Source organism: Betta splendens, chromosome 11 (assembly GCF_900634795.4).
Source record: "Betta splendens chromosome 11, fBetSpl5.4, whole genome shotgun sequence".
NCBI classification, from domain to species: Eukaryota; Metazoa; Chordata; class Actinopteri; order Anabantiformes; family Osphronemidae; genus Betta; species Betta splendens.
In genome coordinates, this window is record NC_040891.2 from 8078152 (window position 1) to 8103655 (window position 25504).

General features: G+C 46.4%; 1 protein-coding gene across 4 annotated transcripts in view; it reads right to left on the bottom strand.

Moving 5' to 3' along the window:
- Nucleotides 1-915: 915 nt before the first annotated feature.
- The window catches only part of vps50 (VPS50 EARP/GARPII complex subunit), a 58198-nt gene continuing 33609 nt past the window's right edge, over nt 916-25504 (bottom strand). The window contains exons 19-30 of one of the 4 annotated variants that reach the window (XM_029167098.2): nt 25315-25433; nt 24052-24158; nt 22532-22653; nt 20425-20502; nt 19863-19943; nt 10989-11066; nt 10147-10295; nt 7949-8045; nt 7135-7293; nt 5092-5213; nt 2128-2317; nt 916-2055 (exon numbers count right to left, since the gene is read on the bottom strand). In XM_029167098.2, coding sequence (XP_029022931.1) covers nt 1936-2055; nt 2128-2317; nt 5092-5213; nt 7135-7293; nt 7949-8045; nt 10147-10295; nt 10989-11066; nt 19863-19943; nt 20425-20502; nt 22532-22653; nt 24052-24158; nt 25315-25433 — 1422 coding nt within the window. In that variant the 3' untranslated portion in view covers nt 916-1935. The remainder of the gene's footprint in view (nt 2056-2127; nt 2318-5091; nt 5214-7134; nt 7294-7948; nt 8046-10146; nt 10296-10988; nt 11067-19862; nt 19944-20424; nt 20503-22531; nt 22654-24051; nt 24159-25314; nt 25434-25504) is intronic. The other 3 variants (XM_029167100.3, XM_029167099.3, XM_029167101.3) reach the window with 3 other exon arrangements.

Sequence of the window (25504 nt, forward strand, 5' to 3'; positions counted from 1 at the left end):
TTCCTTTAAACACTCAAACATTACAAAAGTAAATACAATTTGAAACGTAATATATACTGCAGCTCATGGTAGCGGTCACACGTTTGTGACTTCATCCCTTGTTAGTGTTGTTGCATCTGAAATGTCAGAGCGACTCACAGCTTGAACCCTTTTGTATAAATAGAGTTTGATGACCTTTGCAAATTCCCAGCATGTGTCCTGTTTCCAACCTGATTACCGGCCAATCAGCCAAAGTGTGTGAAACGCCGCCGTGGGAATGTCAGGGCTGGACCGCCGCTCTCCCAGTGGGACCTCTGCCTCTCCAGTTGATGTCGGGGCTCATTTACATGCAGGCGGAGCGTAAATAAGCCAGTATTTGCAGACCTCCACCTCGTTTGGCCGAGTCCCATCATGCAGCGGGACGCCCTGGTCGCCACTACCCTTCCCTTATGCACAGTAAGCACTACTAATAGGCTGTACATGCAATGGTTCCAAGTTAGACACCTCTAAACAGACTTGCAGACGGCGAGGCAGCAGACGCCATGTAGGTCACTGACGGCCATGTCTCTGCGCTCGGCTGATAATCTTCTGGCAGGAGCAAAGAATGCCGGGTCTTTTACCTCAAAGAGAAAGTGGGACACGGCACCGCGGAGGGGACGCGGCGCAGCTAGACGGGGGCCGCGTCTCACGCTGACAGAGGGAACGGTTGCATCAGGAGGCTCAGGAGGGGGAGGGTGGGAGGGTGAGGACATGTCTGGCAGAAAAGGCTGCACAAAAGGCTGGGATTATTGGTCAAATCCTGTTGAGCTGTGGATAAAACCCTCAACGCATATAAAAACAGGAGAGGACATATGTTAAATGCATGGAGACAGTAAATTACTACCTGAACTCAATATGAACAGAACACATTAAAGAACGAAAATGAGAAAGTAGGTGTCTGTTGTTAGTGTGTTTATTATGTCAGAATCACGTTGGTTCAATCTAACACTGATAACCAATGTTCACTATAGTGCACTTGACCCTTAGCATCATTTGGACATGACAAGGTAGATATTTGCATTTGCTTCTGTTGATGAGATACAAGACACTTGTGGGTGCGAAACGTCAGCCCAGTTCCTGATGGTCGCATGATAAAACATCCCCAACGATAAATACAGACGTCGCTCAAAACATTCACATGTACAGTATTCGTCACACAAAAGGTTTTATAAAGCAGTATATAAAAAAAAAAGCAGTGGTGCTTCTTTTTCTTTTGAGAGTAAATGCGTCCGCCCCCTCGGCAGGTCCGGCCCGGCCCGGTCCGGTCCAACTACTGTGACGGAGATGAGTGGGAGGACGCGGACGCCGCTCAGCTACTAAATCACGAGAAATCAACTAATCGGTGCCGGAGCGCGCGAATCGACCAAGAGATAAAATGCAGGGGAACATTTAGCTGCGCGGCCGGAGCCTCGGGTCCAAAACCCGATAGGACCGATGGCAGACAAACAAGCAATCACAAGCAGCCGGTGCAGATAACATTTAAACACAAACGCTAACTAGGCTCATTTATATTATTATTTCCAGAATCACCTTTATATTAGATTTATATAACTGATTAAAGGAAAAAAAAAATCCAGATAAAACAAACAGAGCTTCCAGTCAGGCACAACAAGGAAACACCTGCAGTGACCCAGACGTGCCTCACCGGGCTGTGCAGCCAGATTCAAGTGGAAATGTTGACTTACAGTATGTTGACTTGTCATGACTTTGGCTGCAGGCAGACTGTGTAAGCAGCGCTTGGACATGCACGGTGGCACATGGTGCAGCTGCAGCATGCTGGAGAGTAGTGAGACAGAGTTACAGTTGCAGGCTGTTACAGTAGCTCTGCTACTGTGTGGACCTTAATGAAGACGCCTCAGCATTTCGAGCCTAAACTGGACACAGACATTGTGGAGGAGCTCCTCCGTGGGCTCGGCTCTATCTCTTGGGCCGGTCGATGTCGTCGATGGCTGCCAGGAGCTTCTGACGCGCCTTCTTGTTGATGTGGGAGCCCAGGCACACGTTCACCAAGTTGGCCAGCTGCTTCATGGAGTACTCCTGCGCGAGAAGCACAAAAGGGTCAGTGGGCGGCGCCTCCAGCGCGCGCACCCGCCCCGGACCGGGCCTCACCCTGTGGTTCTTGATGAACTGCTCCATGTCGTTCTCCGTCAGGTAGTAGGCTTTGATGTAGGTCTCCACGAACTCTTTATCGGGGATGGGCCGCAGGTCGGTCAGCTTGTCCAGCTTCATGAGGAACTGCTGGAAGTCCAGCTGCATGAGGGCCCGGCCCTCGTTGCTGCACTTCTTCACATTAGCATAGCTGCAGGAGAGAAGGCCACATTAGCAATGCATGAAGTGTAAAAATAGAGACCCCGACTAGAAAGCGGGTCCCTTTCCTAAATTCAGAGAATTTTATCATTTTGGAGAGTGAGATTATTTCCTATTGTAGTTCAGTGTTGTTGTCAGAGGATTTCATTTAGCCTTCAAATCCTTCCCTTGCACTTGAAATGCCCCTGCTCTGCTGAGATTCACTCCTACTTGCACAAATTATTATCACAGTCAGTGTTTAGGCTTACAGTATTAATGTATTTATTTTTAACAGTTCTCATTTTATTAGGTACCACAGCTGCTGTGAGTGTGAGGGGACCGGTTCGGTTCGGACGATCGGACTGACTACATGTAAATGTGTGAACACATCACCGGAGCCGCGCGTGTTTCAGGGCGACGCGGGACATTGTGAAGGCGGGAGAAGAGTTTTGAGGGAGAGCAAAGCAAAAGCGTTGTTGAAAAGCTGTTTATTGAGCTGGTTTCACGTTATTGAGGCCCGAGGGGAATTTTTGGTCCGCCTGCATTTCCACCATCCGCTGCTTGGCCAGATCATGCTATGCATCCTAAACACCAGCGACTCCAGCACTGTAACAACATGTCAGCCTTTCCTGAGCTCTGCTGGACAAAGCAATGTGAAGCCTTTAATAGTGGAGGCTTTGATTCAGAAGCAGGTAAATCTTTACCCTTTTATGGTGTTGGTGACTTCAACCATTGGTGTTTATCTGTAAATGCTGGTTATTAAATACTAGGTCTGTCTGGCTGGCTGGTTGAGTGTGTGTGTGTGTGTGTGTGTGTGTGTGTGTGTGTGTGTGTGTGTGTGTGTGTGTGTGTGTGTGTGGCCAGTTGTCAGTGTCTCTACATCAACACGCGGCGCAGACAGGTCTGTTCGCACCCTCCGCCTCCAGTTTCAGCTTTTCTTCCTTCTGTTTCCACTCTCCTGTCTCTCCTTCATCCTCCTCCTTCTCCTCCTCTCCTGCCAGAGCTTTGCTTGGTGGGTGTCGGGGCTTTTGGCTCGGAATGCTAACAGAGCCGTTTTCGCAAGTCTCTCGAGGGAGACGAGTGCTGGACGGAGAAACTGAACAGCAGACGGAGCGAGGCCGAGCACAAACAAACAAATGTGGCTCCTCGGTCCTGCTGCGCCACGGGGGTAGTGTGTGTGTGTGTGTGTGTGTGTGTGTGTGTGTGTGTGTGTGTGTGTGTGTGTGTGTGTGTGTGTGTGTGTGTGTGTGTGTGTGTGTGTGCCGTGGCTGTAACGGACCATTTGATCACTGGATAGGGTTCAAAAGTTTTCATGCGCAAAGAGAAGAAAAGTGCTGAGCCAACACAAGTAAAGGCAAACGCGGAGCTCAGTGACAGCAAAGCCTCCAACTACTGCACATTTAGCACCGACGTTCCCTCTCCTTGAAACACTTTGAAGGCACTAAACCACTCAACGGGCGTTTGTTTTCACCATTATCTTTGCTACCACCAACAATTTCACCGTCACCTAAATGAATTAGCAGCTGGAGCCGACTGTGGTTTTAACATCAGCCAGTTTCCATGCATGTAACCTCATTAGACCTGTAAGCTGTTAGCTTCTCATTTAGCCACTATCTGAGCAGCGTGGGGGGGGGGGGGGGGGGTCGCACATCTTCAATCCAAAATCCTACTTCACACATGGGGGGTAGAGCAGCAGGTGCTGGGAAAAACGCCGTCACCTGCCGTGACCCGCGTCGCTCATTTACAAGTGAGGAAGTGAAGAAACGCATTAAACTGATTGTGTCAGGAGGCTTTGGTGGTTTATATGAGTGGCCCGTGTCATGTCCTTCGGTGAAGATAAGAGGGATGACAGGATGAGGAGCAGGGAGCGGTTTGAAAGTGGTTTTGTTAAGGGATATTTCCAAACTAACTCAGTCCCCAGGTGAGGTTTTATGCCGCGGAGCCCGTTTGGTCCCGTTTGTTTGTTTATGCTGCGCAGATGTTTAATAGATGGAACAAATATAGAGGAGTTTTGAAAAGATGCCAGATGATCACTGGTTTCCTGTAAAGACAGGATGATTGACAGTCCGAGGACCCGGTAACCTGAGAGACGTCACAAAAACAGGCTGGAAGCAAAAACAAAGCTCTGGTGTCTACGTTTTCTCAGCTCCGTATTAAATTATGAATAATTCATGACACAGAGGTCTAGATTGAGCAATCGCGGGGTTTTGTGTATGTTTGCCTCCTCCTTTCAGCAAAGTGTCAGCCAGTATCAACTCGAAAAGCTTCAGAGACCCCTTTAAATACATAAATCTATCACGATACTACTAATCATTTTTATATGCAGGGCTTTAAAACCTGCACTATACTCATGAATAAACACATTTAGACGCAAGAGCACATTCGAGGTTGTTTACAGTAGCGGTGACCTTCAGAGCTTAGTGTAGATAATAACAGCATGACCCCGTCTTCATATGACATATAGAGGTGGGTGTTGCTCGTGTGGGAAGGTCTAGTGTGACAAGATCGTCCAAGGTCAAAGTGTCATCTGGCTTTGAGGCTTCGAGTGCTTTTAGCCAGAATAAAAGGAAATATATCTAGTGCACAGAGAGTCCATTAAGCTCAAGTAAACATAAAGTGACTGCAATCAGACTCTAAACTCTACTCCGATCCCAGTCTCTGAAGCTCTTATGCATAATAAAGCTGTGAATGTTTGTGGAGCCGACCATTAAACACAACCAATATTGCTGCAAGTAACGGAGAGCTTCGCTTTTCAGCCGAGGCGGCACAGCCCGGCCCGTTACTGACCCCTCCACCAGGGTCCTGTTGGCCAGGCGGATGCAGTGCTCCCACAGGACGTTGGACACGGGCAGCGGGATGCGCACGTGCCTGGAGACATCACCCAGACGCTTGTTGAACTGCTCAAACTCCTGTGGAGACGGGGGAGAAAGTAAACGTGAGCTGACAAAAACATAATAATATAAATGTAGGAGCCAGGTGGAATTCTTTTCATCTCTACTAACTTCTGTATAAGCTTTAACTAATAAACAGAACCCCACCCATTATATATGCATATACATTTATAGATACAGCCTTTACGCAGCTATGAGCAGCCATTACTGGACCAATACATCTCTCCTTGAACAGTTCGCTCTGATCTGCTCCTGGATGGAGCCCAACACAAGCGCCGGGGACGAGAGTGATGTTAGAAAACGGCCTCGTGCTGGATGTGAATGACACAACCCAATTATTTAGAGCCGTACAGAAACCAAAAAGCTCCATTAGGGGGTTAAAGCAATCTGCTTTTTATAAAGACTCTGGCCGTTTAGCATAAAGCGCAGATTTTAAATAATGCGACGCTGAAGTTAAACCCAATCAATCAGGCCTGAACGTCTGGGCCTCGGCCTCAGCTGAAGCGGTTTAATGATTTAGCAGTCTGGACGGATGGAAACATTTCCTGATGCACTGACCAGGCGGAGACAGGAAGTATGCATCCGCCACGCCACAAATCAAGCCCTTACACTTGATTCATGTACTGCGAACTGAGTAGTTGAGGAACATTTGATGCGTTGTGAGGGTTTTCGAAAGAGGTACGTTAGCGTTTCCTGCTACAAAACATCATTCATGTGCAGCCATTTTGTACATAGCTACTAAACATAAGTGCCACGTTTTGATCGTGGCACTAATAAGAGGTTATTGTCCCACCTCCAGTGGGAGCAGGCGTGTCTCAGGATGATACTATGTGGTTATATACACTGTTGCACACTTTCAAATGAACTTTAAAATCACACTTCCACTAACAGCGATCAGATGTTATTCATTCACAAACGGCCCGGCGACAGGTTCCGACTGGAGCGTTTTGTCAATGAACTCATTCTGAGGCCGCTGCGTCGTTCCTGCCACTTTATATGCAAATCACCGACGCCGTCGAACGCCGGTGATCAACCCGAGTCCATGAATCAAACATCCTGCCGCGTGCAGCGCGCCTAAACGCAGCACGCCCCCGTTTCAATCGCGGTGAATTACGAGCGTCTGACTATACGGCAGCGAAAGACCATTAGCGGCTGATGGGAAGTACATGCGAGTTGTAATATGCGGCACATCGGTCCATCAGCAGGACCTGTCTGACATGCTACAGTATTAAACAGAGCAGCGGTCACAGATTTTACCCTCGGGCGACTCCGCTCGTATCTTCAATGTGTTGGGCTTAACTGCTGAGCTGCCGGATCCGAGCCGGGATCTACGACTCCTCCAGGACCCCGAGGGGTGACCCCCGAGCCGTTCTCCATGAGCCATTATTTACTCACTTAGCGGGTCTCTCGTCTCACACGCTAAATGGCGTCTGGGCAGGTTTAAAGATACGCTGATGTGTGTATGGAGGGTTTTGCTGGACGGCCTGTTTAGGATTTCACAGCACAGCGAGCTCCTCAGACCCTCCTGCATCTGCCTGTCACAGAAGAGGAAGCTGGAGCCGCGCGTCCTTCCACCCCATGCAAAATGCATAACGGGATGAGGAGGCGGCTGGCGCACAGACTCACACTTAGTGGGGAACTTCCAGTCCCTGAAATGGTTCAGGGGCCGGTGAGCTTAAGTATCTTTAACTCTGTTGAAACTTCACGGGAGATCAGCACTCGACTCTCAACAGCTCGACCTTTGCTAAATTATTCACCCTGTCCCAAATAATTGCCTGAATTTAAACTCGCAGGGAATAACAATGAAGTTAGAAGCTGACAGTGGAAGATAAGCTAATTTTTCAGTGATACAGTTCAAATGATAATCTACAGTAGAATGTATATTTCTTTACAATAAAAGCTTTGTCCTGAACAAATGAAATGAATGCAATGACTTTACCTTCAGCAGGACGTCCACGTAGACGTTGTGCTGCGACATTATCTCCCGTATGTCCCATTTGACACCGGCCATCATCAGCAGCATCTGTTCGTAGTCAATAGCCTTGGCGGCCACGATCCAGTATATTGGTTTCCTCAGCTCGCTGGCCGTGGACACCGTCTGAGTGCAAAGACACAGTCCACGTCTGTGGGTTACGCGAGCAGCAGCCCAGCCGTTTCCAGCAGTGACATCAGAGGACGTGACATTTCTGTGGCGTTTGCAGAAAACAGGCCTGTGCCTGTACCTGGACATTCCAAATGTCAAGTGGGCAATTTAAAAAATAATAATAATAGAGGGCCGCGTGGTTGGGAGTGACAGACCATTATCTTCCTTTTGTTGATGGCTATCGGGGCCGACGGTTACAGTCGCCGGCCTCTTTGGTGGAATGGGCTTTAGCAGAAAATCAAAACACGGGATGACGGCTGCAGAAAAGAAAGTGAAGGCAACTAGAATAGTCTTTAAAGACATGAGAGACGCTCAGGTTGTGGTTTAATCACACAATGAGGTGAAATACGGGCTCGTTCTGAATGATCCGGCTGATCAATCACAGGAATGTCTGTTTTTGCTCATATGATAAAAATACTGAACTCTTCTTCTAATGATCAGTCACCCAACTATTACATCAACAGTAACTCCTACAAACACTGGATTCTGGCTCATTGAAATGAATGATAATGGAGGGTCTGGTGCATCAGTCAGACGTTTGGCACAGCTCTAACCACAGCTGTAATTACTCACACCGCTGACAACGGACAAGATATTACGTCTACAATACCTGGGAGTAGAACTGCTGCAGGAAAGGCTTTTTGGCAGCGGGCATCATGGTGTCTAGGTGGGACTGAAGGGACTCAAACTGTTCGGCCAGAAACACACTGTCAACGAGAGAGAGAGAGAGAGCGAGCGAGAGAGATGAAGAACAGAGGCAGACGTTTAGTCGACACAGCGGCGGCACAATGCTGTGAAACCTGCTCTGGCGCAGCACAGGAGCAAAAACAATTACTACCTCCTGTTGTGGTTTTGCTCAGGACTGACACTTCTATTAACACACGCTGACTTTACTTTTAATAGAATTTTGATTGATCCGAATAAAAACTGCGGACAATTACTGTACGTCTCGGCTCAACCCTAGAATATGGCGATGTCTTCACTTCTACTGATGTTATCAGAAGCCCTCAGCATATTCAGTAGAGAACCTATTGATCTCCTTTGCTGAGTTTATTGCAATAAATATTGAACTTGAAGTGTTTTCTGATCCCTTTCATTCACTGAACAGACTATCATCACATGTCTGTCATCAAAGACTAACATGTGAGTCACACAGGCTGTTCTGGATTGAAGCACACATAACGGGGGGGGGCAACAAATAAAGTTGGATCCATTTACTTTATTTACTCAGGTGAATGATCAGCTGCTCATTTTCCTCAGGCTTCTCTCAAACCTTCTGTGACATGACACGTCTTTAAAAGCACTTTTCATCAAACGCCCTCTTAATGATGATTGCAGGAGGAAATAACACATGCATAATAGATTAAGTTAATTTATTCAAATTATCCTCTTAAACAGACTGATTCTCGAGGGAGACTGGTTAAATCACAAAGCTGTGATCTTCAGGTGTGTGATGTAAACACTAATGAGAGACAGGGCCATTTTTAAAGAAAAAGAAGGTTCCATGAACACACCACCAATCAGAAATCTGCATTCACTCAAAACTTTGAATCAAAAAACATCTTTATAATAAAAGCAGTATATATATATATATATATATTGATTTATTGATTACTACTGTTTGGAAGAAGTACATTACACACAGGCAGCTCACTATGGATGTGCCCACTGCACATGGTGCAGAGGAAATCACATTAGGCTAAGCTGGAACAGCTTGTGTTTACCTTGACAACATGGCGCAGCGTGGAGAATAAAAAACATCCTGCAGTTCTTATCAGATCACGCTCGTGTTGGATAAATACGGCGCCTGAACAAGAGCTGGAAGGGCAAACAACAGTGAGAGGGGCCACTTCACGCAGCTCTTATCTTTGATTTTTGCTTAGGGGCCTCTTTCACTTCACTGGCTGGTGAACAACGGAGGACCTGTTTAAAATTGCCTCTGCTGAAGGTGCTGAAGGTGCCGTAGGCGAGGCTCCTCGGACAAATGTCTCCCTTCCCCTTAAACCGGACCCAACAACAACTCCAGTACATTAAACACCCTGGGTGACAGTGAGCCTATTCAGCTTTCCTGCAGTGGCGTCATGTGGGTTTCTATTTCGCAGATTCGGATTAGGAAGACGATGGACTGTACCATGCAGACCTCATCCAGTACTCGTCAATACTGATGATCTAATCTAATTAGGACTGAGTGAGGCCACTGTGTTGTGGTGTGTGGGAAGGAAATGAGAGGGAGAAGGCCCCGAATCAATCAGCGAGACGGTGCATTAAAAAATAAGTCCTACCATTTCTACTTTCGTCTATAATCTCTTTTTAATTGAGGTGTGAAAACAATATCAGTCAGAGACAAACTGCAGATACTACAAATCTCTAATAGTCTGCTACTGTATGTAATGAGATTGTGTCCACTTTAAAGCAGAGCAGCCAGTGGGAATCAGCGACTCTAGCTTGATAAAAGTTATTGCAAATGCTTTGCTAAACATTAAACTTCCAACTTAGATCATATTGGCTGAAACTCCAAACAATTTCAGGAGAATCAGTGCAGAGGAGGGCAGGAACTGTGTGCGTGGGAGGCATCAAATACAGCAGAGATAACAATCCGACATCACCTGAACCTGAACTTGGCCCTGGACCTGAGCTCCTAGAATAAGGTCCAGCTGATCTCTGCGATGTCTGTCTCAGACATTCTGCAGTTTAATTACATAGCTTACGTTTTAATTACTGTACTGTATTGTACATAACCCGCTGAGTAGTTGTCAAGTGTGTTCCTGCAAAGTGGTTAATAATGGTTTGGTTGTGTAAAGTGCTTACAGAGACTCGGTGGCCACCACCCTCTGCGCCAGCCCGTACAGGGTCCCGCTGTTGGTGAGCACCACCATTTGGCTGAGATGGGGGCTGGGCACCTTCTCCTTCCTGTCCTCTGTCGGGCCATGGAGACCTGCGTTCTCCCCTACAGCCTCCTGCAAGAATCCCATCAATCGTTTAGTGGAAACTATGGTCGCATTCGTTATTATGTGCAAAACAGATTAGCAAGCGCAGATGTGCAATAAACAGGAGCAGAGGAAAGAGAAGTAACGAGAAAGGGATGAAAATTTGGCAAATTTGGATAAAGACAGTGGTTATGGCTTGCAAAGGCCAAAATGTATGTTTATTGAAATTACTGTATGAGGCCTAAACTGAATCACCTGTAATATTGGGTGCACGTTTAAACCTGACAGAGCAAACCTTTGGTTTGAAAATCTAGCAAAAACGTTGATGTGTGCTGGCGAGGTAAGCATAATCTAAAATTCAATCAACCTTGTGAAGCCCCTCCAGAGCCAAAGCACACAATGCACAATTCTGCTGACCACACTCTCCTCAGCTGCCAGCATTTCTGCTTGTTTGTTTTGATCCATCTTCCAGGACACCCGTTCTATCCATCACTGCTTTAATCGCCTCATTTGAGGAGCAACTGAAACCTATATCCCATCCTCTCAATCACTATAATCTCCATCTGCATACAAAGGCTGTGAGGCTTCATCCAGCGCGGTGCTGCAGATCATATTATCTCCTATGAGGAGTTTTCTGGGTGGCTCTTTGTAGTCGAAACAGCCTGTGGCAGATCAATAGCAATCACACTGGTAATAAACGAATGGGAGATATTAGTGCCATACCATATCACCCACTCTCGCGCTCCACTCCAGCGCGGTCTGGCTCCAACCCCGTGCACGAGCACCATTATTCCAGATTACCTGAGGAAAGCTTTTATTGCAGACCCTGCATCAACGGCTAAAATGGAAATGCAGTATATTACTCGACAAGTAGAGAATAAGAGTATGAAGTGTGGAAATGATCGACTAATGCACATTAAATGGATAAACAGTCTATTTCGAAATCACAAAACATCAAACAGCATAAGAGGGGTCTGTGTGTATAAGACAATGCTCAAAGTCGGTGCTGAAGAGAAGGATTTGCTGCGAAACACAAAACAGATCAAAGACATTATCGCGTTTTATGTCCTTTAATATGAAACAAGAAACGATCTAAACGGCCCAGCACGCTGAACAAAAAACCCTCCGTGAGAACCGGAACCTTCGCTGGACCCCGAACGCACCTCTCTGCATTCAATCAAGCCCTCAGTGCTGCGGAACCCATTAAATCTGAAATAAAATGTTATCACATTGAGAAGATTAATGCGGCAGAATTATTACTTCCGCAGCAGAGGGGATGTAATGGCTTCCACGTTTACGACGCAATACATCCCTCCCAACGGCGACTCCGCGCCGGTGGAAGTGCTGTTATTTTACATGCGGGAACATGACGGATGCCGCACGTCGACTGGAACAAAGCGGCGCTCAGCAAACACGCCGAATGATAACGCATAAACATTAATGATAATAATGAAACGCGCTGAAACCCGTTCCATACGAGTCTGTGACGGGAAACTTTCCTCTGCTGATGTGCGGAGACAGGAAAGACACGCTGCAGATGTTCTGCTGCTCCTTTATGGAAGAACTGACAAGAACTGTGGTTCGTAGCTTATTAATTTGACGGACCGATGTTTCACATCATTAAAGCTTTGCTAAAAGTCACAAGCAGATGGTCAATAATAAGTTTTGTTTGAAGAAAGGAATCTCTAGAGTCAATGTCATCTGAGGCCCAAATAATGTCACTGTGTTGATCAGGAAGTCACAGCACATGTACTGTAGTGGTTATGGAGCTAATCCAGAAGGTCCATTAGTAACTATTAGCAGTGAGAAAAACGATTTAAGATTTGGAAGATGATTAAATAAAACCAGTATGGTTCAACTGGGACTGGTGGATTTGTGTGCACATAAAAACATCAATGCACAACTTTGTCAGTATTGAAAATGTCCTGCAGTTGTTTTTCCTTGAACATAAAATAGCTCAGTCACAGCGGTGCTGCGGTTCACTCTGAATGAATCTAATGGATTCAGTGATGCTGGTGTTAGTCTGACACTGGAGCAACGTGTGACTTGGCTCTATTTTTAATCTCCACATGAGGCTTGACCTTTCATCAGCTGTGCCCCTGCAGCATAAACACCTTATGCAAAAAAAAAAAAAAACAGGAAACGGAGGATTCGGAGAGACTGTCAGAAGAAAAGTTCGGGTTCTTTTTCCTCTTGCCTCAAACTCTGCAGGGACTGTTCAGGTAAAAGCCAGACTGAAAAAAGGGCTTGACAGAAAACAAAAGGTGTGTGTGGGGAGGGAGGGGGGGGTTCTGGATCTCTGATATGAAGGCGAGAAAAGGAGTGGGAACATAATTTTAGCCGGCTTGACACAATCCTATCGATTCGACAGAACCAACCAACTAAAACGTTATATATTGTTATTTAAGCATCTGAAAAAAGCTTCTTTCCTTCAGTTATCATCATGAACCTATTGTATTCAACTGTAGTCCAACTCGCTCAGCTGGCCTGCACAAACAATTATGACCTGATGCGGCGACACTCCATCAACATAACGAATGGCTGCAGCCAGGTAAAAGTAAACCAAGTCCATGTGCAGGCGGATCTGCCAGGCCGGAGTCAAAGGACGCCACGTTGGATGAATTAACCAGCAGAGATGGATTTTTCAAAGTCACACAAGCACCAGAGAGGCGGGAGAAGAAGCAGAGCCCTGCATATACTGTGACTTATAGTGGCGTGTGACTCGACTTCATTTGATTTACATCCTGCAGCTGCTGAAGATGTTTGGAAGTTATTTAAACCTGAACAGTAGTTTCTCTGACGCCCCACTGAGATTAACAGACTCTGGTGTTCTGGACTGGAGTGGAAAACCTCTCAACCGGACAATTTACACTGGTGAATATTGGTCAGGGGTAATTGTTATTATATTAATACGTATACGGGTACATGTCCCTACTGTATAAATGTCCTTCTTTACAGTGAATTTACCTCTGACCAGCAGAGAGACGCTAGAACGAAGGCTCTATGAGGACAAGCGCTTGGAAAAAAGGATGGATGGACAGATAATTGCCTTCAATGATGCTCATTATACAGTATGTTTCAAACTGAACATGCTCAGCACTTATGCGATTATACATTTTTCTCATCAAATTGTGGCTCAGAGTCACTTTCTGTTCACTGTCGATTTTTAAAATACGTAGGAAACAAAAGCAAACTGAAAGTCTAACTAATGCAAATTAGTACGTAGCAAGACGAGGCACGAATAGTGAAAACCAGGTCAATGATTTATTTTTTTTTATCCGCGCATGATAAAACAATTTCACAACTCAGCTCACAAAATTGCTTTTGTCGAGAGTCTCGATGTCAGAGCCAAAGGCTAACAATGCACCGTTCACTCATCAGATACCTGCAAATCACTCCACATGTTGGAGGAAATCTCAGGAATGGCCGGAGGTTCGTTCCTCTCCACGCGCTGACATTGATCTGGAGGTTATGGAAAGGAAAATACGCCTGATTGCATGTCGCACCGTGCAGACATTCACCTCAGGATCATCCACACCTAGAAGTCTTTGCAGTGTTGTGAGCTACAGTAAGAAGAGGGGAAAATAAGACGAAATGGGGAAGTGCATCCATGACTAAACCTGCGTCAGTCTGACACCATGAGCACTATAATTTAAACCATTATTAAGCTGCCTCCGCATCCCTCAACTGAAGAGGTGCTGATTTCCTGTTATAGCTGCCTGACGGATGTCACTGACCCTGTGGGGAAAACAACTAGATCGAATTTAAAATGCAAAGGCCCCAACAGCAGCAGTGTGTTAGGTTTACTGTACTATACAAAGGCACTTCCAACTCCAACAAACTGTCAAATCATCAAGTTGACTTCATGCTCTGTCTCTCTCTGATGAGATCAGATGAATGAGGTGTAGGCAAAGTTTTTAAATATGCTAAAATCAGATCTAGAAGATGATGTTGAAGAAATTAAAATCTTTACCAATACACAATTCTCTCCCTTCACCTCAGTCACCGGCAGCCTGACTGTGATGAGACATGCAGGTCTGAGCAGCCGTCTAATGGAATGCCTCCTCACACCGTCGCTGACCCGCGGGTCACGCGCCGCGCTGTGACAGGCAGCGTGACCCCCGGGCACCCCCAGGCGCTCGCTCACGCTCCTCACGTGTCCTCCGTGCAAATTTGCTCTCATCTGCAACGAGGCGATGGTGAACACGCGGCTCATTCATTTTGTGGAGCTCTGGGTGTTCTGCTTGTTCTGGCCTGTCAGCTATTCGTGGCCAGAGTCCTGCACCGTCTTGGAGTAAGTGACCAGGCTTCATCAAATATCACCATACTGTAACGTACTATCTCTGTCTGCATCCACAGAAGCTACAGTTAAGTGCAGACTAGACTCCTGCACTCTTTGTTCACTTGTCACTTGGTAACTGCAGCATCCTCGCTACAAGTCAAGCCGCGGAGTGTGTGTCCTTCAACATCAGGCACTGTTACAGTAGGACAATCAATAATTCATGCGAACTGAACAGAACAGTGAAGCGATGGTTCAAGTCAACCAAACAAGACTTTGTGAATAATCTCTTGGGATTACAGAAAAATGTGACATATGTCAAAACAAGAAGTAAACAAACAAAACAACATCTCACTAACATGTTTTTGTATATTTTTAGATATTTTGGAAGGAAGCATCGCCAGAAGTCTTCAGGATGAAGATCATGATTGTTTTCTAACATGCAGTAGCTGAGAAAGACCATCGTGCAAAGGCGGCAACCTCTACGAGTACAGTATTTATATTCTGAGGACGCACATTGAAAAAAACAAGTTTTGTTTCTGTGAGGTATAAATATAGATCGGTTTCCACATGTGAGACCATCACATATTGAAGGGAGACATCAAGCGTCAGAGCCAGGCAGCTTATCTGCCCATAAGGATTGATTAGAAATTAAGTCCAGTTCTCGCCCAAAAGCAAATGTATAAAAAAATGAACGTTTAGCGAGGGATTTTAAAAAGAAACGAGAGCAAAGCTTTGAATGAGACGGACGACAAACGGGGACGTAACAGCAGGAAGACGATCTGTTCTCGCCTTGTTCCATCAATGAGATCAAAGAAAAGACTGACGCGGTTACTCATCTGAAGATGATTCCTAACGAGGACAGACTGTTAAAACAGCTGTGAACGCGTGTCTGGGTGTGCGTTAGGATTCAGATGATGACTTCCTGTCGTTCTTCATGGCATCTGTGAGGAAATGTGATCCTTGGGGAGCAGTGGCGCTAAGGTCTGGTATCGACAGTACAGGTCCGGTTTGAATTCTACTGCTCAGACGTGCGTGTTGCTCCTCAGCAGTTTACTGTACGAGTGTGAAGCAGGAAAACAAACCATTACTGCCTTAATACGTTTACAGTATGAAGCCACGGTCGGCACCGCGGGTCACGGCTTTTACTTAGCTCCAGCACAGGCTTTGTTTTTCCTCGAGTGCTGATGCGGCGTCGGTTTCATCCACGGGGCCATTTGCTGCGAGCAGCTCAATTTTGAGTAACAGCCTGAGGCGGCTTTAAGGGTGGCTGTGTGATGCCCTATCTGTCACGAGCAGCAGACAACTGAGGAGGGCTGAAAGCCACCTTTCAGTCCTGAGCCTCCAGGACCCGTCATTGGAAGTGCCTTATATTCCTCAGCACACAAGGTCCAGAGAACCTACTTTCATGAAGATGGACTAGAGTCTAATTCAACTGGAGTCTCTAGAAAACCGGTCTGAAAAGTTGATCAAATGACTAATTTACCGTTTTAAGAGCTTGATATTTGTGTAAAGACCATTGTCACGTCGGGGAGTTAAAGCCTGATATCTCGAGGCCTCAGTCTGAGGTGATTGACTGCTTACTCCACTCTAAAGCGTTCCATGGAGATTTACGACCAAGTCAAGTAGACTGGCTGCCGGGCAATTACTGTCAAGTGGATGCTATTGCCCCTCTTTGTCACTCTAATACTAGAAATTTAGTTCTCATTAGATGAATGTCAAATCGCATTAGGGCCTTCATTTGATTTTACGCCAAACTGACCGGACTCTCCAGAAAACTGCCAAGATGCAAGAAATACAGGAAGTACAGGTAAGAAAGCTGAACGTGAAGGAGTGAATGCACCTGGAGCCCAGTAAAATGCCAACATTTGGGAACACACCATTGGGTCTAATTACGATCTATAACCCCTGTCAGGCTCGCTGCGTCGCTCCTAGAGACAGACCGCGGGGCCGCGACAAAGACAGCGCTTCGGACGGTGATGCTCTCTCCTGAGAGACGCACAATAATGACTGGGTTCGCTTTGCGGCCCGCGTGCACGTGTGACATTAGCCAGTGCCTCTCGTGAGAGGCAGGGAGCCAGGGCGCGTTCGCTGTGCCGAGCCAGAGTAGGAAACCGCAGCCGCGGCGCGCGCTCGGGGACTCTCACGCCGCTCCTGCGAGACGTTCAGACGCTGCGAGAACGGTGACGGACGCTAACACAAACCTCTGTGTGTAGTAATTAGACAGCGTTCTGTTTGTGTCGGTTAAAGGCTTTCTCGTCCGCCCCTGTGTGTTGCGTGCGCATTTTTTCGAACGCACCCTCGCAGCCAGATCGCCGCTGCCAACACAGAAAATTCTCCTCTCGCTCCTACTTCAGTGCCAGGCCTGAAAAAGCCTGAGCACCACTCCACGCTGAAGCCTGTCTACAAGCACACAGACAAACAATGCGGGGTAGTGAGACGGAGATCAAATCATCAGGGATGCAGTTATTTATAAATCTGATGCCTATTGCTGTAATAAATACATATCCTGACAAAGTCTGGGTCATCTTTTCAGTCAAACTGTTCACACTGCTGCTCAACAAGGCAACAACTAAGAGGTGGAGGTTTGAGGAAACTCGTAAAGAGTGACTGGGTGAATGTGTGAATATTTGTGGTGTAAGCAGCTGGAAGAGTGGAGGTAATGGAAAAGAGGAGGTGGCCTTCGTTGGACGTGCTGGTCTGCATCAGTCCTTTCCATCCACACCTTACTGCAGCCATCACTCACAACAGCTGTCACGGCTGAACCCTTTGGCAGCGGCACGGTGGTCACAGACGGGGTTCGTGGCGTTATTCTGACATGGCGCCGTTCTTTCACCTGCCCGTCACCAAACACTCAGCCCTTGTTTTTGTTTTTTTTTTTACTTGTTATTGTACACGACAGAGGATTCAGCGCAGGACGGAAGCAGGCGACAGCAACGCGCGATTCGACATTATGTAAGAGGCGGTGACGGCTGCATATTTCAACGAGGCAATTACATCTCTGCCACTCAACCAAGTGTCTCTAAACCCACAGCCTTCAGAACGCGCGGGACGAAACATCTGAAGCTAAAAGTTAGTCAGCGACAAATGAAAGGTGTCAAAGTAAGACAAGCGACAGGGCTGAAATGTAAATGGGAGGCGAAGAGAAATAACACAAACGGGGGGGGGGGGGGGGGGGGGGGTCTTTTACGTTGTCTCCACGGAGCTCCCAATTTAAGCTGAAGCTGCTCCGCACCCGAGACGAGATGAGATGGAATCTCGCTGAAGTTCACATGGGACTCAGAGTCATTACTGGCACATTGGTTTTTAGAATCAAGCAGTGGCGGCGGCAAATCAGGGGAACAAAACCGCAAGGAGTCGGTGGCCCAATTGAAATGCAGTGTGCAATTAACTTTATAATGTGTTTACAGATGAGGTCTACCCTGCTGCAATCTCTGGGGTGTGTGTGTGTGTGTGTGTGTGTGTGTGTGTGTGTGTGTGTGTGTGTGTGTGTGTGTGTGTGTGTGTGTGTGTGTGTGCGTGTGCGTGTGTATTTGCATGCATGTAGAGCACTGCATCTCTTCACTTCATTTGAATACCTTCGCATGTTCACTTTGTAATTAATATACCCTTAGAAAAAAAAGGCCACATCTGATGATGATGTCATGGAACACGTAGCTCATGATAAAAGCGAGGACTAGATTAGGTGCGACTCAAAACACCGGTCAGCACAGAGAGAAGACGGCCGTAGTCACGGCGACGCCGTCTCCTCCTCCGAGGCCGTTTCAAGCTGCTCTTAATCAGGCAGCCTGGAGAGGGCTGCAAAGTTATACGATTAAGCAGCTCGGTGCACCACGGGCTCTACTCTGACCGTGCATTCATTCGTCCGCCTGTCTTTATTTGATCAGTTCTAACAGTCCACAGCATAAACATGTTTCCCCACACAGGGCGGCTGAGCAAGTCAGCAACGGTCTGCCTCACATCTAAAACTCACTCTCCGCTTAGCCAGAAAATTACTGAAGTGTAAAAAGCTGCGATAGTGCCCCCAGAGGGCAGAACACATGTTTTGATAATTCATCACTCCTCCCTGGGACTTCTGACTTTTATCTACTTTCCTCTGTCGGCCTTCCTGCTTCAGTTTTCTAGTTCTTTTCTCTCCTCCTCCTCGGGCCACTGCTGAACTGCTAAACAACAGAGCCGGTTCACCCGCACTGCTGTCACAACAAAATGCCACCATGCTGTTAATGCTGACGCTGTTTGAAATTAATTCATTTCCAATTACTTTAATAATATAGGAATGAGACTCATTAATGTTGACACTGTCCTTAAGGTACAGTAATAGTAGCATTAAATAGCAGTTAAAATCCTGATATTATTATTATCCAGACTGTAAACTCAAGAGGTCATATCAGTGGGAAGGTTTCTGCCAGTGCTGTTTTTGTGTTGCTTTCTGTGCCAAGATGAAGGACAAAAACAAAGTAAAATGGGAAGTTATTTGTTGAAAACCTCAGTCTCCTACAGTTTCCTGTATGGACGGATCCAACTAGAAATGATCTTTTAGAAAAGCAGACATGAAGTCATTTCTCAGGAAATGAAAAATAAAATAGCATCATTCAGGATTTTACCATGGGAAAATAAAACATTTTCATTTGGAAAGCTGATGTATTGTGACTTACAATAAACTGTATACATGCCAATATTTTAGATAAATGTTGAATAATGACAGTTACTTGTTGCTTGCACTAAGTTAAAGGCGTCGCATATGAAGGTGAGTCAGGTTTCTCTGATCCAAGCCAAGAAGGATGAAAACAGCAGAGACAGACCAGAAGCAGTGAGATATGACACGTGTACTCGAGTCATTACTGAATTACTGTATATTATATATATATATATATATATACAGTGCAGATTCTACCAGACTAATTGTCACTATGTAGTATTACAGTGGGGGAGTAGTGATTGAGAGCCCTAATGGAGAGTGTGTGTGTGTGTGTGTGTGTGTGTGTGTGTGTGTGTGTGTGTGTGTGTGTGTGTGTGTGTGTGTGTGTGTGTGTGTGAGACCACTGGTCAGATAATGACAACCCATAATGCATTTTGGTGCGACACGGAATGTGGTCTTTCTTGTCAATAAGACCGCACATGTGGTTGGGATGGATGGAGTGGGCAGACACAAAATGCAGGGAGAGCTATAAAGCGGCTGTGGGAGGGATGGAGAGAGCATGTTTGTGTCAGTAAATGAGACAGGCAACGAGGGAACGGCAGAGAGCGAGCGAGGCAGACAGTAGCCGAGAAAGTGACACAGAGGGCGAGGAAGAGGAGAACGAGAGTTACAGTCTCACCATGTCAATGAGGCTCTCCTGGATGCGGTTCAGTGTGGTTCTCAGTCTGCTGCTGATAAGGCCTAGGCCTGATGACTCATACTGTAGGATACACACACACACACGCACACACAAAGTTAGTGTCAGCACTGTGCACCAAACCTTCCACTTTAGGAACACACCCTTCAGCAGAGTGTGAGCGCGCGCTCGCACGTACACACGGCAGCATCTGCTCTCATCTCACGTAGCCGGAGACGAGAAAATCTTTACTTTTCTGCTTCTCGCTGACTCTAATCCGAGAGAGGGAGGAGTAACTGGGAGGAACATACATCAAAATCGGACAATCACGCCGGCTACCGGAGATGACAGACGAGCGGCACGAAGAGAACAGGAGTGGAGACGGTGAAAGCTGAGCTCAACTGCCGATGCCTCAAGTCGCTTTCAGACGTGCTCCTTGTCACTCGAATAGGCAACTCACTCGCGGAGTAAAGGAGCGGCGCTCGGGTCTCAACAAGGAGGGTTTGGTCAGTACAGTATGTGCTACTGCATGTATTAGTCACAACACTGCCGGTTCTACTCTTACCAAGCAAGCAGGGCCCACCACTCTGACACCTCCTGCCTCTCTGCCACCATGAGCTGGCAAAGACGGGCTTGGGACAGGCTATGGGTGACAAATGGACAGCAGAAAGGAAAAAACAAGAAGCAAAATTAAAAATGGAAACAGAAAACACACACAAGAGGAAGAATTATAAAAATCGGCCACCGAACGGCAGCATACAAGTAGAAATACATTTAGAGGAGCGTCACTTAGACTGGACCATAAAGATGAGTGTTAATATACATGGTTGACAAAGTTACATTAGTACAGTCAATATAGTTGATTAGCTTTAGTGGGGAACATTAAACAGCACCCAGTAAAGAACCAGAATGTTACAGTGGATTAAAGGCTTAATTCAGTCAAGTGCATACAAATAAGACAAGAGTCAGGGAATAGTTTTAAGCCACTGCCTTGCACACGGCTGTGGGAGTCAGCAGTCAGAAAAATATACAGTAGAGTATAAGTATTTCTTGGAATTATTGCTCATTTTTCAAAGCAGCCATTCATTCAAGTGTCAGATACTTAGGACTTCCTCATGCACCTCCTCCCCCCCTCACTGCATGCAGCCTCTCCTCCGGCCTCCTCCCACCGTGATATTACAAAATAAAGTGACACGCCATCATCTTTAACTTCCACCGTCTTCCAATTTACATCTCATCTCGCTCCCCTCCCCTCACGACGGTCCTCACTTTGTCTCGTCCTAGAACAGACACCCGGGTTAAATACGCAGACTGCTTCCACGGGGCACAGCTTCCCGTATTTCTGAAATAATCGAAAATATTGTTTGTAAGTCTGACGCTCTCGCTCCCGGCAGTTGAAAGCCGGGTTATTAATGGCGATGGAGGAGCCGGAGCGCACACATGTGGCACACTCAATAGCGCACCCCGGCCTGACAGGGCCAATATACACAGATAAAAGGCGTATTTACCCTTCTGAATATTAATGCCAAGCACTGCTCCAAGCCGAGAAGTCAAGCAGCTCAATCTTGATTCCAGGAGTGTAAAGAGAGCAGAGCCTAGGTCAAAACACCAGCGCATGTGGATGGCAATTTCCAAAAGCTTTTTAAAGATTCATGGGGACATTAGCATTTTCCTGTAGGTGCCACTTTGAGTGAGACCACTAATGAAACAGGTGGGTGTGTGGAATGACATTAATGAGGACTAAAGGTACGCTGGGGGGGACAGCGAGGTATCGGTAGGGTTAGTGGAGTTTCAGAGAGAAAAAGAGGACAGGAAAAAGCAGCAGGGACGTGAGGGGAGGATGAGAGAGAAAGAAAGTGCTCCGATCTGTACGTAAGCATGTTACGTTCAAGGTAGATGGCGAGAGAGGCTGATTAAAAGAAAAGGCATGGAGGCAAAAGGTGAAGCAAACGCTGGTTTACTCCGTGGACGTGGACAGACATGACAGTGGTCAAACTGAGACACGAGAGAAGAAAAAAAGAACCATCGACAAGCTGTCAAATCGCAACGCGTGCACGCGCGCGCACACACGCACACACGCACACACACACACACAGACACACACACACACGCCTTCTGCACCGGGCCCATGCGGCGAGCTCATCCTCTTTATCTGTCACACCTCAGTGGGACAGAAGTCATTTCACTGCTGTCATTACCACCTCCCCGAGGGCGACAACCGGCGCAGACGCTGTTGTCTCTCTCCGCGAGGCCGCCGGAAACGGCGTGATCGTCTTCAGACAGGAGTGGCGGAGAGTGGGAGCACGGACTGTGACCTATCGTTCAAATGGAATTCCTACCGCGAGGCCGACGGCAGTAAGAAAGGCCTCCCAACTAAGCTACTAAAGTTTAAAAGCACCGGCAGATTCTTAAAGTGACATTGAATGGGCAACAGGTGAAAAAAACACACTCATTTAGTATGAAACACACGCGCACACGCACACCTTTGAAAAATGATGCATAAAGTCTAAATTCCCTCCAGCACCTTTAACATCAAGGTCACCATCTCCAGTCATTAAGTCTATTATACTGTACATCAGCTGGATGTGGTCAGACTTTTATCTGTACTGTAGTAGCTACATCTTTAGCATAGGGTGACTTGCATAACATACAGTAAATGGACTATACTGTACCATATCATTGCGTCCAAAGAAGGTGTATACAGCGTACAAGTAGTAGTCGAAGAGCTGCGACACACAGTGGATGACGTCGAAGGCGATGGGCTTCAGGATGTTCATCATCTGAATGTATTTCCCTGCGCGGAGAGGAAGCGGAGACATTCAGCGGGTACTTGTTTGGGTTTCTGGGCCGAGTGGGTGATGAAGACGTTTCATTTGTTCGTGTGCGGATCTGTGATGATAAGGCTCCATGAAATTATAATGAAGTTCGCAAACACACAAACGGAAAACTGTAATTCAATCTGTAGGATTCAGTTTGAAATCAATCACGCTGCACTCATCTGTACAGTGAAAGCGGATTTTACCTCTGAAGCAGTGAATACAGACAGAATCGATCTGCTTTATATTACCTTTATATTAGGTGATCTGCCATTAATAAATCAATGTGTGGGAATCACCGTGTGTCACGCATGTGTTCATAATCAGAAGCCCATAAAACTCAGTGAGCATCAATGTTGTGCCAAAGATTCAAGTTTTTAATTCTATATCTGTTTGCACCAAACACAGTTAAATAAGTGGGACACAGTGGAGCCGTGTCCTTTAGGGAAGCGCGGCTCTTGCATACACTTTAGGGAAAGGATTTAATTTAAACAGGAAGCTGTTAAAAAACAATAAGCAGAGGGTTACAGGGTTGTAACAAGGTTACCACTGACGTGATACAGATGAATGGAGGCGACGAGGGAAGAAATAAACTTAATCTAGCTCTGCCACTGAGACAGCACCATTGTTCTCACACAGTGATTTTTCATGCCGCTTCTCTTGAATTCTGCACCAAGAACTCCGCGAACAATCTAACTCCATCAAAGAGCTGCACACTGAATTACAAGCGATCGCCAGGAATCAAACTTTCTGCTTCTTCTTGCGCTCCGTTTTCCCGCGTGGCTCTAAAATCAATGTTACCTATTTTTGTGAGAGAATAAATGTCTTGTACAGTATGTTCAGGTAAACTGTGAACAGTGGAGGATCTTACTGCAAACCAAACTATTTACTGGTTGGGATGTTAACAACCTTTATCAGTTATTATAAAGCAAAAGAATTATTCAGCCGTAGAGCGACGCATAAAAGATAAGTGCCTGATCTAATTCCTTTTTATAGATGGACATCAGTCCATAAGGGTCTTATCACTGCAGAGCATGCTTTGCCATGGAATAAACCCCATGTCCCCAAAGCCACGTCACCAAGGCGCGGATCACACCCTCGGAAATTAAAGGTCAGAGCTCAGGGTGAAGGCTAACCATTATTAGTGCAGCTCAGGCACACCTGGAAGTGTTAGCCGCAAAGAGCTGCTACCTTAATTGGTGAATAAATGGAAATCTCAGCAGGCCAGAGAGGATACCCACTGTGTCCAGAGGTAAGTGGTAGGTGTGTGTGTGTGTGTGTGTGTGTGTGTGTGTGTGTGTGTGTGTGTGTGTGTGTGTGTGTGTGTGTGTGTGTGTGTGTGTGTGTGTGTGTGTGTGTGTGTGTGTGTGTCTCACCGACAAGCCTGATGACATTGAGGGTGGTGTTGGTGAGAATGGGCGCGTTCGTTTTATTAAGGTTGTAGTCGGACTTCTTCTTGCTTCTTATGGTCTCTCGTGACACACTGGTGGAGGTGAAAGAGAGGAAGCGTCATAACAAGGAAAGCCGCTCGGGCCACGTGTGATAAGCGCTGATCCTGGGCAGTGGGTCAGAGTCTTGGAACTGATCAATCAGAACCCGGTGCACAGTACCCACACAGCCTGACCTGCACTCAACCAGCTCCACTCTTGCTACAGGCTAATGTCATGTTACTGCACAGGAAAAAACATAAAGGCGTGTCACACGCTGAATTAATGATACTAATACTCAAACATCATTAATTAGTCATTGTACATTGCATGACAATGTAGTGAAATGATCATAAATACAAATACATGCCTGTAATGCGTATTCATTATTCAGCGGCTGCTTTGTAATGAGCAGCTATTGAATAACTTATAGCATTGTGTGTCGTTATCCATCTGACGTCAGCTCTTACTCACGAAGAACGAACAAACCCAATTCTACAGGCTCATTTATTCACCCCACCACATCCACATACGGATCAGTGGCCTGCCTGAAAAAGACGCCTCGGTGTGAACAAAGGGCGTTCTGAAATTCATATCGCCCTCACACGACATCAAAAGGATCCAAGTTTATGTTTATGAATGACACTTCATCAGGCCGAGAGGAAAATCTAACAGTTTCAGGTGCAACGTGCTCAAATAGTCTGCATAAATTATAGGAGCCTCAGCTGATAATAAAACAGATAGAAGCCAAATTTTTTTTTTTGGTCAATAGCATTCAAATGTGTCTTTCAAATGAAAATGAATCATTTACTCAAGGTGCAGCGAGCGTGTGATTGCCAGCACTGATATCAAAATGCAACTAATCTTTCAATAGCCGCTGATAACGTAGACGGAGGTGGGGAGAATGTCAACGCCTCATGGGTAGACAAAAGCTTTACACACGCTCTGCGCCTGCTCAGCAGGGTTGGGCAGGAATGAAGCAAACTTATCAAGGCTAAACGCGTCGAAAGTGCTGCGACGCTTGACTTCACTCGTCTTTCAAACTTCCTTAAAAAGACTCAAGGGCACATTGTTTTATTTCGCCGGCGTGAGTAATATGTGACTTGTTTCATTTTTGTCTATATTCACTGTCATTCGTGACTTTTAAGGGTGGCAGGAAGGACGACTGCCTGATTCATCACCTACTATTTGGTGATGTATCGAGCAACTGACCTCTTGAGAGGGGCGTCGCCCGTCTGCTCGTCCACGTAGTCCTGCTTCAGCTCCTCTGGGACGTCGCTGTCGCTGTCGTACTCCTGATACACGTTCTTCTCCAGCTCATCGGACTCGTACTTCAGAAAAAGGGGGGACAGACGTCAGATGGACGACGTGGAAAACACAAAGAGGAAAGCCAGGAGGTGTG